Genomic DNA, 17,645 nt, shown 5'->3' on the forward strand with positions numbered 1-17,645 from the left:
AAGACAGAATTCCAAAAGAGTGGCTGTTACTTTTGTTCTTCTTTATCAACTTTGAGCATCATGATATTAGCTCTAGTAATTAGGAGAGGTCCACTCAAACAAGGACTCTATTTATAATAGGTTTAACTCTGATTGTATATGAAGGTGATGATATTTAGAATGTTGATATTATAGTGAGCTGTTAATGGTCATACAGTGGGTTCCAACCACAGTGTTTTCACCCTACTAAGGTGCTGGTGTGACTAATGTGGTAAGGAAAATGTTCTCTTTGGATTCTCGTTGGATGACTGTTAGATTCTTTTCTATGATCCATACTGCTCTAGCCTCGTGGTGGCTGGTGTGTTTGGGGTGACTGGCTTCTAAAATGAGTCCTTATACTGAATCTTAGTCTTTGCACACTAAGCAAGTGTTTGCCAGGTGTCTTTAAAGACCATTCTCATATTCTTAATAATAGAGGCACTGCTTCTCTCTTGCTAGCATGTTTTTCAAATTTTGAAAATAATTGTGATGCCACTTTTCGGTCTCCAGACTCAACTTTGGGGTCCATGTCACCACACTCTTATGCAGAAGGTGCTGGTGGGGTAGGAGTCTGAAAGCGGGAAGGAGCTTAGTGCTTAACCACTAAGACAGTTCTGGAAAATCTTCATGAACCAGAAGAAACTAGAGTGAGATGATTGTGCCTTCTATATTCCAGTCACAAATATTCAGTTCCTGTGTTCCACATATGAGTCAGTTTATCCAGAAGTGAGCCAGTGATGCCTAGTTATTGTATGCATCTAAACATGCTTCTTTTATGTTTCTAGTTATAGGAAACATCAGGGTTCTTTTGATCTCATTATCCCTTTATCTAATCCAGCAGTAGGCTCTGTCGTGTTCACTCCTAAATCTCCATCTAATCTGCCCCTTCATTCTTTTTTTTTTTGAGACAGAGTCTTGCTCTGTCACTCAGGCTAGTGTGCAGTGGAGTCATCATAGCTCACTGCAACCTCACACTCCTGAGCTCAAGAGATCCTTCTATTTTGGCCCCCCAGAGTGCTAGGATTATGGTGTGAGCGACTGTGCCTGACCCTGCCCCTTCCTTAACATTCCCATAAACTAAATTCTCATTTTCATCTCTAATCTATGATAACATTTATAATTTATTGAGCTCCTATGTGCCAGGCACTGTTATAAGCATTTTAACATATGCTAATTTGTTTCATCTTCATAAAAACTTTATTTGGCATAGTACCTAGTAGGTACTATTATACAGATAACTTAAGTACCTTGTCAATTTTATAGCAGTATTTTTCAACTTTGGCTTTATCTTAGAATATCCTGGGGAATTAAAAAAAAAAATCCTGATACCCAGAGCCATACCCTAGACAAATGAAATCAGAATCTCTGGGTGTGGGACCTAGACATCAGTATTTTTAAAAAATCCTCAGATGAAATTAGCCAGATGTGGCTAGGCACCTCTCCCTTAGCTACTTGGGAGGCTGAGGTGGGAGGACAGCTTGAGCCTAGGAGTTCATGGCTGCAGTGAGCTATGATTGCACCACTGCACTCCAGCCGAGATGACAGAGCGAGACTCTGTCTCAAAAAGGAAAAAAAAATCCTTAGATGATTCCAGTGTACAACAGGTTGAAAGCTACTTATTTATAGCCATAAAGTGGGAGAGTCAGAAATTGAACTCAAATCTCTGACTCCACAGCCCACATTCTAAAACACAGCACCATACTTTCTCTCATGTTGTATGGTGCTAGCAGGGTGAACCTATGTGGTGTGTCATGTTATTTTTCAACTTAATTCTCTTTAGTGGTTCCCATGTCCCTCAGTTAAAAACTATTCTCTTTGGTATGACATACAAGGTTGGGTTGATGTTTCCTTCTCTAATGCTCTGTACTCCAACAATACTAGGTCTTGCACAATTACCTGAATAAATGGTATTCTTCATACCACATCTGTGCCTTTGCACATGCTGGGCTCTCTCTCTGGACTGTCCACCTCCTATCTTTTTATTGAGCAAAACTCTGTTTCCAAGACTCTATTAAATTCTACTTTAAGACTTCCTCTCTGAAGTCTTCCCAAACTATCTCCTTCTCCAAGGCAGTATGGATTAGTCCTTCTGTCCCACTACTGAGCATACGTGTACTTCTTCACTTGTCACACAGTTTGCAACTATTTACTTGTCTGTGTAATGAATGGATGGATGGCCAGTCATTGATTCAGTCTGTGAATCTAGGTTGGAGCCATTTTGTGAAGAGCCTTCAATGCCTGATAAAGAACTGGGAGTTTATCATGCAGGGAATGGGGAGTCGGGGAGTATAGTTGAGGAGGGAGTGAGATGCGGGAAGTGGTGTTTTTAGAAACTGTAATCTGACAAGTGATGTATAAGTCAGTTTGGATATAGGATAGGACTAAAGCTAAGTGAAAAGATAGACAAAAAATATTTTAGCCAGGTGTGGTGGCTCATGTCTGTATTCCTAGCACTTTGGGAGGCCAAGGCAAGAGAATTGCTTGAGCCCAGGAGTTGGAGGTTGCAGTGAGCTATGATCTGACAGGCCACTGCCACTGCACTCCAGTCTGGGCGACAGGGTGAGACCCTGTCTCAAAAACAAAACAAAACAAAACAAAACAAAAACTAATCTCATCTAAGAATGTATACCAGTTTGAAGTAATGATGTTATTTTGGACCATATATATATAGCAGCCGGTGTATAACAATTTCTGTATAAATGTAAGCTAGTATTGTTTTTAAAACATCCTCACACATGTTATCTTGTTAAAGGTTAAAAGTGAAAGTGAATTTTAACAATACTAGTTTTGATTTGAAATGCTTGGCAAGAGCTCCTCATCTTCTGGAATCCCAGGAAGAAGAAACAGCCGTTATTTACAAGTAAGCCTGTTACTCCACAGCTTTGCTCTTCTTTCATTCAAGGTGCTTGTCTGTGTTGCCATCCCCTGCCTTCCTTTCAGCCTGCTGGCGTCAGTGCTGGGCCTGCACCAGGCTCCACTGTGGCACGAGATCTGGCATCTCCCACCACTGGGTCTGGGTGAGGCAGCAACTCTTAGGCTTTTCTGGTTTTAAAGAACAAATAGCTAACACACTCAGAAATAACATGCACAGAAAGGGAAAATAAGTGTTAACTGGCACTAAAATTAAAGGTTAGGAGAGTTTTATTTGAATTGGAACAGTATAAATGGAGTTTGGAACTAGTTTTGGTGTGTAGTGGCTGTTACACTATTGTACCCAGATGTTATAAGCAGAGGAGTGGTACATGCTGGTATGCCTGTAACATGGGAATCACCTCAATTAACTAGTTATGGAATTAAAAGTAAGAGATTTCTCTACATAACTACATAACTTGTAACTATCTGATTAAAAGTAACGTGATCCCTCAGACATTGCTGGAGAGAATGTAAAATGGTGCAGCAACTTTGGAAACCAGTTTGGCAGTTTCTCCAACTGTTAAACATTAAGTTACCAAGTGACCCAGAAATTCAACTGCTAGGTTTCTACTCAGGAGTAATGAAAATACATATGCATACAAAGGCTAGCACATGAACATTCATAGCAGCAGCATTCACAGTAGCCAGCAAGTAGAAACAACCCAAATGTTCATCAGCTGACTTAAGGATAAACAAAATGTGCTATATCCAAAAATATTACTTGGGCAATTAAAAGGAAAGAAGTACTGATAGATGCTACAACATGGATGAACTTCAAAACTATTACCCAGGGAAGGAAGCCAGTCACAAAAGACTATATTATATGATTATTTTTATATGAAATGTCCAGAAAAGGCCAGTCTCTAGGATGGTAGATATGGTTGCTAGGGCTGGGGATGGAAATGGGAAGTGACCATTAATGAGCATAAAGTTTTGGGGTTGGTGGAAACGTTCTAAAATTAGATTGTAGTGACATAGTTGTAGAACTCTGTAAGTATATTAAAAACCATTGACTTGTACACTTAAAATGGGTGATTTTTATGGCAGGTAAATAATATCTCAGTAAAGCTATTGATAATAATAAAAAAATAGCAAAGTAGAAGAAAAATGAGTTTATATGACATTTTATAGGTTGACCTCCAATTTTCTGTTTTTAATAACTGCTGGGGTCAGACGTGGTGGCTCATACCTGTAATCTCAGCACTTTGGGAAGCCAAAGTGAAAGGACTGCTTGAGGCCAGGAGTTTGAGATCAGCCTGGCCAACATAGTGAGACCCCGTCTTAAAAAAAAATGTGCCCCAAGTAAGCTGCAGCAGTTTCCATTCCTTTTCCTGATCAGAGTTAGAATTTGATGAATAAATACAGTGTGGCAGAAGCTGAGGGACTTTTAGAGATGATTGACGCTGGCATGTCCAGCATTTGAACAACTAATTGCCTCATGAGGATCTTGGTGATGTAAAGTAGAAACTGTAACTGTTAGAGATGGAGCTGGCCATCGTGGACTTCTCAGTGTCCTCGAGGTGAGGTGTGGTTCAGCAGTTTGCTGCTTGTCTCTTGAATAGGAGCTGAAATTGAGGGAGAGAAGAAGGATTGAAACTAAGCCCTATTCACTTTGCAGCTGAAGGCCTCAAAAGATAGACTGATCCAGAATCACTCTTGTATGTTAGAATTCAAAGGAGTAAGCTCCTCTACAATTCCTAACTGCCACGGTCTCAAACAGACCTGCTTGGATAAGATTTTAGGATAATCAACATCTTAATCCTATCTACTTTCTATAAATGCTATAAAAGGAGGGATTTTGTTCTCAAATACCTCTACTAGCAGAGTGTGACCCAGATATGAAGGAGAGTATTGCATTGCTGGAGTAGCTAGGGGCTTATATTTTAGACTGGAGGCTTAAGTCTATGAGCTCCTTCTGGAAGAGGAAAGAGGAAGATTGGATTCTCTTCCATGAATTAGGTAAGCATCTCATTATGGCAACAAGGGTGGAGAAGGCATATTTGTCTTTGGCAGAGTTAGACCTCCCCAAGGAAGACAAAATAGACAAATCTGGGAGAGGGGGTCATTCACTCCAAAGCACCCTCACTCAGCTGTTTGGTTAAGCAGCAAAGAGACTACAGATGAAACTATTACTAGAACAAGGTAATACTATTCATTTGGGTTTCTTTTTCATAAAAATATGTAAATTCATATAGAACTTATTGATTTCAAACTTAATAAAAACATTAAATGCTACAATTGAGTTGAGAGTTAAGAGAATTCTTTCCTTTCCGATTTCTTCCTACAGAAACAAAGGGTCATCCTTTCTGGAAAAAGAACCTCTATGTTATCAGGAGGGAAATAATCCAAGTCCCAAAGAAACCAACTGTGAAGGGCACTGTTCTTCCTTGAACCTCAGCCAGGAGGCAGAATGGGATGAAGATCAGGATGTGGTAAGAGCTGGGGCAGTCCCATTTCATAACACACAAGGCAGCAATCGCTGATACCAACATCTGAGCAATGGGGAACTTCTCTGTAAGGCAGGCTTCCAAAAGGGGAGGAGGCAGTGGACCACCCCTCCCCAACCCCTCTACCAGTAAGAGGTGGAGGATAGTGTAGAAGAAACTGAGAGGTAGGTGTCCTTTATGCCGAGGGAATGGAGACTTTCCCCTGGCTACTTGGTGGAGGTGCTCTCTGTGGGGTGGACCGTACTGTCCAGGACTTCCCTGGCTCCTGAGTTTTCACCCTTCTATCTTTCTGCTGTCTCTCCCATCTCTCTAACATTTACTACTTAGCATACCAAGGCCAGGCCCAAAGTTTTGTTCCTCTTAATGCAGTCAAGATAGGTAGAAAATTTTTAAAAGGACCAATACTTAATTAAAGTAGTAAAATTTAAGACATAAAAGTTCCAAAATTGAGAGACTGCAAGAAGCAGAGAGGGGCAAACACATTTCCACACTCAGCACCTTCCGACTCTCCCAGATCCCCTTATGGCAGAGCAAGTGCCAGTTTTCTGCAACCCTGGATTAGGCCCTGCGGCTGAAGTGAAAAGAATCCTAGGAGAAAACTCAGGAATAAAAATGGAGAAAGTGAGACTTTAGACTGAAAGTACTAGAACCTCCAGTAAGTTAAGGAGGAAAATGAAACCAAGGAAACACAAAAACCCTCAGACCAGTTAATTAAAACTTGGAGTAACCAGGAGATCCAGATTTTCCTAAAAGAATGGGAATTGCTTGAATTTGAAGAGTTGAAGAAGAATAATCATGACGGTTTAAAGCAACTGCCAAGCGTCTCAAGCAGAGTGGTAGAAAGAAGAGCCGCCCCCGTGTTTCCACCTGGCATGTTGGCTGGACTCTTACTGGACCCACGGGGCCAGCCAGAGGCCAGGGAGCCAGCTGTGCCCCTGTCCTCACGGAGAGGCCCTACACAGGATTCTGGGATCAGTGTCTTTTCAGGTCCTCTCAGTACAGATGTGGTCGTCCTTCCAGCTCCTGAGTAGCAGCCGCAGGTCCGTGCCATCCCCATCTGCTCTGAGGCTCCCCTGCCAGCCTCCCACCCCTGGTGGCCATTTGACTGATCCAGCCCAGCCTACGGCTTCCAGGTGTAGGGTGGGGCTTCTCCTTCAGTTCTCTTCTCCACCCACTAAGTCCCAACACTCTGGAGTCATCTTCTCTTAGGAGTGGATGAGAGAAGTCACAGCCCCCACCCCCAGAGTTAGAAGTCAGTATGTTAGCAGCCTGTCTTCCGAGTCTACAATCTTCTCGTCTTCCTTCCTTCCCATCTCTCCTTTTCCCCACTCCTGCCCCTAAAGGATAAGAAGCTTCTTTTTTCACTCATTCAGGAAAATTTATTAAAACGTTATTTTGTGTTTTAACTCCTTTTACTGTCAGTTTTGGCATCCTCCCATGTGCTTGCCTGCTTTCTTCCTCAAAATGTTAACAAGCGCCAGCTCTGAGCAGGCGGTGTGGGAGGTGCTGGAGACACAGTGGGAAACCAGACAGATAAATCTCTCACTTTGTGGAGCTTACATTTTGATGGGGGAGAAAGACGATAACCAACCACATAAACATTTAACTTCAGGTGAGTTAGTAATCAGGGCAGTGAGGAAAGTAAAACAGGGAAAGGGGGCAGAAGGGTGGGGGACGGATGAGGGAACAGAGAAAGCTTCCCTGCAGAGACCACATTTGTGCAGCAGCCTGAGGGACTGAGGGAGTGAGGCACAGAGAGCCCTGGGGAGATGTCGGGGCAGGTGGGCTGGCGCAGGCGAAGGTTGGCATGTTCAGGAAACAGCAGGAAAGAGCCAGTGAGGTGAGTGTGGAGAGAAAGGCAGGAGGCGAGGCTGAGGGGAGGCAGGTGTGGGGGTTAGAGGCCATGATGAAGAGTTGTTGGAATAACATCCACAGTGTGAGGGGAAGCCATTCAAAGGTTTTGAGTAGGGGAGAAATAAGATCTAATTAACATTTTAAAAAGAAGAAGAAGGCTGCTGCACGGAGAACTGAAGACACAGGGGCAAGAGCAGAAGCAGGGAGGCCAGGTGAGAGCGAAGCGGCTGGAGCCAGTGGTGGTCTTGAGGAGGTGACAGTGAAGGGGCTGACAGCTCGTTCAGAGGCACATGGGAACCAGTGACAGCAAGAAATTGGTCCTGAGCGGCCTGATGGATTAGGGTCCGATTCACTGAACAAGGGTTGTCTGAGAGGGCAAGAAGTGCAAAAGTGAGGAATAATCCAGTTTGGGGCTGGTTAAATTCAAGACACCTATAATTACAATACAGGAGAGTTTGTAGGCCATGATTTAAAGCAACTGAATTAAACTGCCCATTTAAACCTGTTCTGTTGGGGGTAGTTCAATGCTGCTAAGATAATAAAAAGTCTTCTGGTTATAGACAGTCACAGTTCAGTAACTAACACGTCCAATCTGGTATAATGACCAGCACTTCAGTCTTCATGTGAGGTCCCCTCTGCTCTGTTTGGGGCCACTGAGGCTAGCGCTACCAGAACGAAGAGCAGGTAGAAGTCTTCTCTCTTCCCCATCTCACTCTTTTATTCCTTATCCTTGTTTCTTGCCACTGTGATTTCTGATCTTTTCAGAGTAACAGTGGGAAGAGGGAAGAGAGGTAATGAGGGGCAGGGAAGTTCTTACATACTAATTTTATGATGATCTATTTTAGTGTAAAGCATCCTCTAGGCTTGGCAGGGGTTTAAAGCTAATGTTTTCTCTCATGGGGCACTTTCAAGTCATCTTCAGGGAAAATTCCTGTTGCTGGGACTTTCTCCCCTGCTGATTTCTTTTCTTGCTGGTTGCTTATGATTGCCTTTGGCTCTCAGCGTCTGACAGATACCCCAGGACTCCATTCTTCACTTTGGAACATAGCATCTATCGCCTTAAGAGATACCGAGACTAAAATTAGATCCATTTTGGTATCTTGTTATAAGTCTATTCAACACCCAAAAGGAAATGTAAAGTGGGCGGGTGACCATACCAGTCTGGAGTTCGGGGGGACTGGGGTGCAGGCAGGTATTTGAGAGCCATCTTGTATCGATGCTGTTTGAATTCATGAGATCACCTGGGAGTGAGTGTCAGCAGAGCAGAGGGCTGAGGGCTAGTCCTGCCGAGCTCCCAGATTTAGAGGCTGGGAAAAAGAGGCAGAGCCAGTGAAGGAACATGAGAGGAGCGAGCAGTTAGGGAGGCAGGGAGAGAAGCAGGAGAGTGTGGTATTGCGGAAGCCCAGTAAAGAAAGTGTTTCAGAAAAGAGGGCAGGATCACCCATGTCGCAGAGCTGCTAAGAGGACAAGTAAAATGAGGACTGGCAATTATCCTTTGTATTTAGTGAGATTTAGAAGTAATCGGTGATTTTCATCATCGAGGTTACTGTGGAGTAGCTGGAATGAAAGCTTGATTAGAGTGGGTTCAGGAGAGAATGGGGAGGATGTGGAGACAGAATAAGCAACCCTTTTGTGGAGTTTTGCTATGAAGGGAGCAGAGAGATATGGGATGGGGGCTGGAGAGGGTAGGGACAAGGGAATGTTTTTATCAAGTGCTGGGTATTTAACATGTATGTTTCCATGGGAGCGCTCTAGTAGAGAGGGACATTTGATGATGCTGGAGAGTGAGGGGCCATAGTAGCAAGGGAGAGTCCTTCAGGAGGTGAAGAGGTGGGATCCAGGGCTCAAGTGGAGGGCAGGACGAGCCATCCATTGTGTGAGGAGGGGAGGCAGAGTACACGGACACAGAAGAAGCTAGCTCGGTGGATTTTGTGATGGAAGATTGTTTACTTCTGTTTACTTTCATTCTCTCAGTGAAGTGAAAAGGTCATCAGCTGATAGTGAGGTGGAGGATGGAGATTTAGGGAGAAGGGAAGAAAGGAACCTAGTATTTTCTAAATCACAACAATGTTAGTGTAAATTAGTACTCCAAGCACATGACATCTGAAAGCCCAGACCATATGGGGTTCCTCAAATCATATCACACATGAGTGACCTACCCCAGCTATAATAAGGTTGGCTGTGTCCCTGAATCTCTACATGTTTCTGAATCCAGGCAGAGAGAGGAAAAGTTGAAGCAGGAGTTTTAGGTGGAGACTGTCTCTGTGAGATGAGTCACTCAGCTCTGGCAGGACCAGGCTTCAGGGGGATCAGCTCAGCTTAGCCGGGGAACTCCTTCCACTCTTGCGATGCCCTCATCCCTGTATCACACTCAACTCTTCTCTTTTGTCACCTTCAAAAGGTTTTAGCAACAAAGGAGCCCACGTCCTGATCCTTGACTGGTGAAAGGGTACACAAAATAAGGCTACTTCAAAGGAAGTCATCTGCTAGCAGGAATCAGTCAGGGTGAAGACCAAAGAAGGCACTCAAGAATTGTTTTCTCTAAGAAAAGCATCTGCAACAAACTTTATTTGATTTTTAAGTTCAATGTCTGTGATCATTAAGCAATGGCAATACTATGTATTGACAGTTACTGCAAAAGTATTTTCCCCAGAAGTTACAAAATATTGCTAATAGATCCAATAAAAATAATTATTGCTTCCTTACTGATTGCCCATCTCAATTCATTTGGTTTGTTCCTAAATTAAGGTATGCTCCCTTTGGTCATGCACCCTTAAAATCCACACCTATATATCTTCCCCAGGCTCTTCCAACTTTTAAAATTCTTTAGAAAATTTAAAAACTCATTTTAGGTATAGATTACTCACTTGTTGATTCTGATTCTAAACATGTTGAGTTCAAATCCTGGTCATAGGAAGACATAGTAGGACATAGAGCATAGGAGAGCAGAATTCTGTTTTCCTTAAGCAAAAGGGATACCGTGGGAGCCTTTTTAAAGGAGTTTGTGGTTCCTGTGAACACATGGGGCAATAAAAAAGGAAAAAAAAACAAAAAATATTTAAAAAAAGAAAAAATATTAAAAAAAATAAAGGAGTTGGTGGAGTCTGAGTTCTTTAGTTCTGTATGTTCCCCACATAGCCCCATATGATTTCCAAGAGCCCCCTCTTTCTTAGTCAATGCTCTAGCTTCCATATAAAAGACTGGCAACATTGTTAATCCAACTGGACTTTCAATTCAGTGACTTACAAGATCAATTTATGGGTCGGGTGCCTGGGCTCACACCTGTAATTCCAGCACTTTGGGAGGCCAAGGCAGAGGATGACATGAGGCCAGGAGTTTGAGACCAGCCTGAGCAACATAGCAAGATTCCATCTCTACAAAAAACAAGAAAAATTAGCCAGGTGTGGTGGCATGCACCTGCAGTTCTAGCTGTTTGGGAGGCTGAGGCAGGAGGATCACTTGAGCCTAGGAGTGTGGGGCTGCAGTGAGCTATGATTGCCCCAATGCACTCCAGCCTGGGCAGCAGAGCAAGACCCTGTCCTCAAAAAAAAAAAACAAAACAACAAAATAAGATCAGTTTATGAACTTGAGGGCTATAGACAGAATGGGATTTATTAAAAATGGTGACTCTGTATTTTTATGCCTTGACTCCAGCATTCTGGCATCTGAGCTTTTCATTTTCTTGCTTTAAGTTAACCATTTTTCTCTCTCATTCCATATTTATCATCCTTTTTACATTATTCTACCATGACAGTTATCCAGTCTCCCAGTCTCTCTCCCCCAATGAACACATGGTTCCAGATGAAAACTAGAATTTTTTTTTTTTTAAGAGACAGAGTCTTGCTCTGTCACCAGGCTGGAGTGCAGTGTCTTGATCATAGCTCACTGCAGCCTCAACTCCTGGGTTCAAGTGATCCTCCCACCTCAGCCTCCTGAGTAGCTGGGACTATAGGAGTGAGCCACCAGACCCAGCTGTCAGAGTTTTCTTAACATTAGTGATTCCATTTTGATTTTGACAATTTTCATAGTATAGAGGCAAGAGACATATTTAAATATGCAAGAAGTAAAGGAATATTATTAATAGCAAAAGAACTGACAGTGAACATTGAATCTATTAACTGTAAGACAGACTGAAACAAAGGTCATGAGACAGAATTTAAGTGTTGTGAATACTAACACAAATTGAGAGGGAAAGAGAAGACAGGAGTAATATAAATACAATGATTTCTTCAGTTTTTACAAATGATATTTAAAGCTGTTTAAGTAGTGGAGGACTAATAGAACATTAACAAAAATATATTTAGTTAGTGACTAGGCACCACAGCATAGGGTAAAGACTACCTACGTTGAGGCGGGCAGATCGTTTGAGCTCAGGAGTTCGAGACCAGCCTGAGCAAGAGTGAGATCCCACCTCTACTAAAAAAACAGAAAGAAATTAGCTGGACAATTAAAAATATATAGAAAAAATATTAGCTGGGCGTGGCGGTGCATGCCCATAGTCCCAGCTACTCGGGAGGCTGAGGCAGTAGGATTGCTTGAGCCCAGGAGTTGGAGGTTGCTGTGAGCTAGGCTGACACCACGGCACTCTAGCCTGGGCAACAGAGTGAGACTCTGTCTCAAAAAAAAAAAAAAAAAAAAAAGACTGCATACATTTCAGTTAGAAAGACCTGCATTTAAATATTGGCAATTAATTGCATGGTAACTTTGGGTAAGTTGCTTAACCTCAACCTCAGCAAGAAATGTTCCTCAGGTTTGTAGGACTTAGTAGAACATAATAAATACTCATTTATTAGCTTGCACATCTTGATTAAGGGCAACTGTTGATCAAATCAACTAAATATGCAGGTAAAGTTGCTTGGGTGACTATAGGTTGTATTAGGCAGGTATCTTTCAAGTTGAGAAGAGGTTGCTAGAGGTAACACAGTTGTCACGTGCAGTTGCACCATTACTGCAAAGAAGCAGTTCAAATCCTGCCTTGAGTCCTACCAGTCTTCTGTGCTTTCTCCCTGACCAGTTTTGTCTTCTTTGAAAATATTTAATAAATTCCCCTCTTGTCTCTAGTGAGAATTTTGACTTTAAACAGATAAACAAAAGTTTGCACTGTTGAGTCTACTTTCCCTCACTCAGGAAGGAAAGGCTGGGGTTTATAAATATTGAGTTTGTAAAGAAACTTTATTATGGAAAATTTCAATCATATACAAAGTAGAGAGAAAAGTATATGAACCCTAATCTTGTTTAATCGTAATCCTACCCAGTCCTCATCTCCCACCTACTGGATTACTTTGAAGCAAATCTCAAATGTGTCATTTTTATATATTAATATTTCAGTATGTAACTCCTTTGTAAAAACATCACAATCCATTATGCCTTAAAATATTAACAGTAATTCCTAGATATCATTAAATATTTAGTCAGTGTTTCATATTTTCCTTATTGTCCCTAATGTTTTTAATAGTTGGATTCTTCAAATCAGAACCCAACAAGGTCCATCTGTTGCAACTGTAGCGTCCAATGGGAAGTATCAAAAAGTGGCCAGCTACTTCGCTCAAAATCATTCCTCTTTAAATTCTCGCCCTCAATCTTACAAGCAAACGGTAAATTCTCTTTCGTATTGGTGTACGTGCCCTCGATTTGTTTAAAAAAATCCAAACGGAGGGTGGCGGAGAAGCGGGCGGTTGCCGGCCCGTGCGCCGGCCTGGGCCCCGGGGAACGGGCGCCGCCGAGCGCGCCGCCCGCGGCCGGGCGGGGACACGCATAGCGACGGTCGAGGTTACAGGGGCTCGGCTTAAACGCGGCGTTTTAATTTATTGTGAAACAAAATTGTTCCCTTTCCGTTCCCGGGACCGTCCCGCTGGCGTCGCGGTGGCGCGGCCCGCACCCGCCTGACGTTGGGGCCCTGAGCGCTGCCCCGAGACGCGGCCGCGGCGCAGCCCCCGCCGAGCCGGGGCGGAGCGCGAGCCCGCGACCACCCCGCAGCTGGCCCGGCGGCAGCCCCTCGGCCAGCTGCGGCCCGGCCGGCGACCTCGCCCTCGTGAGGGCCGCGACCCGGGCTGAGGCCCGGCGGGCTCGCCCAGGCGGGCCGCGTTCCACCCCCGGTCCCTGCGGGGGGGGAGGGGCGACCACCCCTCTGGAGAGCCCTGGCTTCGTGGTCGGACTCGCCTGCGCTAGGAAGGGCCGGGCGAGCGTTCAAACCGCCGTCTGAGCCCAAAGGCCCCGCGGTCTCGAGGGCAACCGTCCGACCGTCTCCTCAGTTCACTCTTTCTCCCCTCAGGGCTTCTACCTATGGCTGCCACGAAGACTGCGAACTCTGAGGGACACTTCGGGCCAGAAAAATTAAAAGAATGGCCGGAGCCCGAGTCAGTTTCTTTAATGGAGGTAAAATAACGTGGCACTTTGCGACGTCATATTGGCGGTAGGACATAACCCTCGAGTTTAGGAACTGTTAATATTTTGCCTTAATCACGCGTGTGTTCCCAGAATCGGTGGGGAAGCTGCGGCCTTAGGTCCGTAAGTGCAGCCTTTTGACTGAATCCAAATTTTACAGAACAAATCCTTCTATTCAAAGGGCTGCAGCAGAGGAAGACGAAGCGTTTCTTGCCTTCTTTGGTGCTTAAAAAAGAACAATTTTGAAATCAGAAGGCCGCAGGTTCCCCGCCCCTGGTAAGCGCGCGAAAGCATTAGTTGCCTGGGAACGGCCGGAATCAGGTTTGGCCGAGAGGGTTTCTTGTCGCCAGCCTGACGGGCCGAGCAGGTAAAAGCAGGGACCCCAGCTCGCCCTGCGGGACAAGCCAGTTAGTTCTTTACACTTCAGCGTCTGGGAATGATTTTCTCATAAAGAAAATTTCATTGTTTTGTATGATCCTATGATTTGCCCCGCTGTAAACAAACAAAAAACTCTTGGAAATTTCCTTTATTTTGCCTTTTGTGGTGGTGGCAGAGTAGTGAGACAATTTGTGTATGTGTGTGCACAGAGAGCGGTAGGTTTCGGAGAGCTGCTACAAGTCATAACATCTTTCTTATATTTTCTGGCAAAATTAGGAAGAAGGAGCCATCGAAGACAAAAACTTTTTAAACAAAAAAAGATTGAGAATCTGACACAGTACACCGAGTGTATATAACATTTGCTAACAATCTTACTAGAATGTGTAAAAAAAAAAATTTCCCAAGATGCTTGTAAATATGTGTGTTTCCTACCTCTTCAAATAAATAGATTGATTCTAAAATTATATCGTAGAATCAGGAAACATGTTTAATTGTTTTACATACTTTTTCAGTTGCCATCTTCGAATAAGTGTGAGAAGGTTTTAAATAAGCAAGGTTCTGTTTATGTTATAAAGAGAGCTTTGTTTTGGAAAAGACCCGAGTAGCTGTTTGAATATTATTTTAGATTTCACGTGAGGCTATCAAATATATGGGTAAAAACACAACTCTTCTTTTTGAGATTTCTCTTTCACAGATTTGGTATTTGAGTTTGCAGTTTAATTTGTTTTGATGCATTCAGTGTGGCAGAACAGAAAGAAGAGCCAGAGATAGACTAAATAACATAGTTCTAAGAACCTGTGTCATTTTTCACTAGAGATAATTTTTTTTAGGTAATAGTGTATCTCTTCCAGATCCTGGAATTTTATTGCCTTTTCATTTGTTCCTACTTAGTCCCGTAAGAACAAAAGCTGTAGATCAGTTCATAGCGTTCTAACTGAAAAAGCCGTAAAGTGGGGATTTAAGTGCATCAGCTTTACCCAGACTCATAATGGAAACAGTAAGTCCCCAGATGTGAGAGAGTATCTGTAGGAGACCAGGAGCTAACACAAACTAGCTCTGAGACTCTGGACTGGTTGAACTAAATCGAACTTTCTGTTGTTTTGACTTATGAAGAGACCTAGCAGAAGACAGAAAGCTTCAAGGGCCCTTTAAAACATCCCTAATGAATGAATGAATGTATGAATGAAAAGAGGATTCATTTTGTGGAGAATCCCTTTAATTAGTAAGCTGCTTTGTAGTTTAAAACATAGGATTTAATGATATAACGTCAGGGGTTTGTCCGGGTGGATGGCTGAAAAATGGTAGGGATTTAGATGAAGTAAGATTGACCCTGAGTTGATAATTGTTGAACATTGGCGAATGGTTCATGGAAAGTAGTTTTTTAAATTTTCCATAATACAAATTTACAAAATATACTTTAAGATACAGACAGTAGATTTACGCTAAAATTATTGGTAAAATACACTGAGTTTTGTCATTCTAGTTTATTTCTTCAGGATTTATATCCTAATATTCAATTCTGTAATTTTAGGTATTGGCTAGAAAAAACATTGATGAAGCTGTACATGCAATATTATTTAGAGAAAATTATGTTGTGAAGGTAAGAATTGACTATAGACTATTCTAAGGGTGTTCTAGGAGAACAAGAGTGATGTCACCATGTCAAAGAGCCTCATTTTGCAGGAAGAATGAGGCTCCTCTGCAAAATGAGTACTTGTATGTATAATACTATGTAGATCTGAGATTGTGCCACCTCCTTGCAGGATCGCTAAGAAGTCGTAAATCCTACTTGGATCTGTCCTGAAGGGATCTGGGAAATTGTTCTAACTGCTCCCATTTGTCCTGGTTCTGAATAGAAATTCTTTCCTACTAAAACTTACCTCGTTCTCGTATGTTTCCACATTACAGTGGGGCTATATAAAACCACCAGAAATGAATTAGTATTTAAGGTTAATGACCAAGAAGTAACTGATACTCACTGTGGAATCAATAAGCTTAAGAGGGGGTTAATTTCAATGAGAAAGAAGGTATTATAGTACTTTGACATTTGTATTTACAATTTATGACAGAAGTGTACATATATTCTCATTTGAGCACCCAAAGAGGTAGGTGGGATTACCCTCCTTTTATTGATCAGAGAGAGGTGTCAAAGCAAGTCTAGTGTTCTTTCTACTCTACCAATTTTGTCACAGACTTTCCTGACAATGAAAACCAGATGTGGATTGAGTGATCAAGGAATGCTATGAAATCTTTAAAAAGAAGCAAGGATTTCATGAATTAGGAATGGTTTAATCTGATTCATGAGTTAGGTGCAGTTTAATCTGAAGGCACAGTTGTGGTTTAGAACTTTGAGTTCTTTCTGCTTTGTGGTCTCAGGTTCTCTTACTGAACTTTGTTTTTTTTTTTTTTTTTTTTTAAGATAGAGTCTCACTCTGCTGCCTGGGGTAGAGTACTGTGGCGTCAGCCTAGCCCACAGCAACCTCAAACACCTGGGCTTAAGCGATCCTACTGCCTCAGCCTCCCGAGTAGCTGGGACTACAGGCATGCGCCACCATGCCCGGCTAGCTTTTTCTATATATTTTTAGTTGTCCAGCTAATTTCTATTTTTTAGTAGAGACGGGGGTCTGGCTCTTGCTCAGGCTGGTTTCGAACTCCTGAGCTCGAATGATCCGCCTGCCTCGGCCTCCCAGAGTGCTAGGATTACAGGCGTGAGCCACCGCACCTGGCCCCTCTTACCGAACTTTATTCTGTGCTTCACCTGATACTAGGACTTTGTAACCTGAATGTGACTGAGAGCTTATAAGTAGGGACAAGTGTTTTATCTTCCTTATTTAAATGACAATAAATGAAAAATTTCTTAATAATTTATTTTCCTTGTTTGTATTACTTCATTAGAGATTGGATAAATATTTTCAGCATCTGGATACTTTTAAGGAAAGAAGAAAAGAGATGTTGTATAAAAAACGGGTGGTAAATGTTGCAGAGCCTCTTCAGCAGAGAATTATAGAAAAAGTAATTTCGTATAGAGGGCCTGAAAAAATGAAACAAGAGAATTTTGAATGTTATTTAAAGCACACAAGTAAAACGGTATGGTGAATTTGTTTTAGTTTAAATAAAGTGTAATCTGAATATTTTACTGGTTATGCAAATAGTCCCAAGCTTATTTTTGTATTTAAGATGAATTAATTGAACTGTAATACTGCATTCTTAAGCCTGGAGTTTCAAGTGGAAGGGATAGGAGTATTGATCTGGAACTGGATTTATCAGGAATGCTTTTAGGTAAATGTTAATAAAATAACAGTGCCTTAAATCATAAAGCATTTATTTATTATTTACCTAACAAGAAATTGAGGGGTGGGTGGTCTCATGGTGGGATCTGGCAGCATAACAATGTCAAGGTTTTTTTTTATTATTCTAGTCTGCTGTCCTCAGCATTTTCAATTTATCCCCGTCATTCTCACAGTTGCCTGATGGTTGCTTACAGCTCCAGGTAGTAGGTCTGCATTCAAATTAGGACGAAGGGGCCAGGAATGGTGCCAGGAGGCTCTTCTTTTACCCTGTTCCTTTGATCAGGAAGCAAAAAGAGTCCCCAGACGTCCCTAGCCAACTCTCCCTCAGGTCTTATTGGCCACAACTGGCTCACACAGCAAG

At 42.5% G+C, this 17,645-nt stretch overlaps 1 protein-coding gene across 13 annotated transcripts in view; it reads left to right on the top strand.

Annotated features, from left to right (window-relative positions):
• Nucleotides 1-17,645, top strand: part of FAM228B (family with sequence similarity 228 member B) — a 64,798-nt gene that overhangs the window by 35,812 nt on the left and 11,341 nt on the right. For 5 of the 13 annotated variants that reach the window (XM_045549144.1, XM_045549139.1, XM_045549138.1 and 2 more), the window contains exons 8-13: nucleotides 2,771-2,878; nucleotides 5,219-5,363; nucleotides 12,688-12,826; nucleotides 13,504-13,607; nucleotides 15,526-15,594; nucleotides 16,890-17,081. In XM_045549144.1, coding sequence (XP_045405100.1) covers nucleotides 2,771-2,878; nucleotides 5,219-5,363; nucleotides 12,688-12,826; nucleotides 13,504-13,607; nucleotides 15,526-15,594; nucleotides 16,890-17,081 — 757 coding nt within the window. Of the gene's footprint in view, nucleotides 1-2,770; nucleotides 2,879-5,218; nucleotides 5,364-9,633; nucleotides 9,929-12,687; nucleotides 12,827-13,503; nucleotides 13,608-13,797; nucleotides 13,893-15,525; nucleotides 15,595-16,889; nucleotides 17,082-17,645 lie in introns of those variants that run through there. The other 8 variants (XM_045549146.1, XM_045549145.1, XM_045549141.1 and 5 more) reach the window with 8 other exon arrangements.

This window comes from Lemur catta, chromosome 4 (genome assembly GCF_020740605.2).
Source record: "Lemur catta isolate mLemCat1 chromosome 4, mLemCat1.pri, whole genome shotgun sequence".
Classification (NCBI taxonomy): domain Eukaryota; kingdom Metazoa; phylum Chordata; class Mammalia; order Primates; family Lemuridae; genus Lemur; species Lemur catta.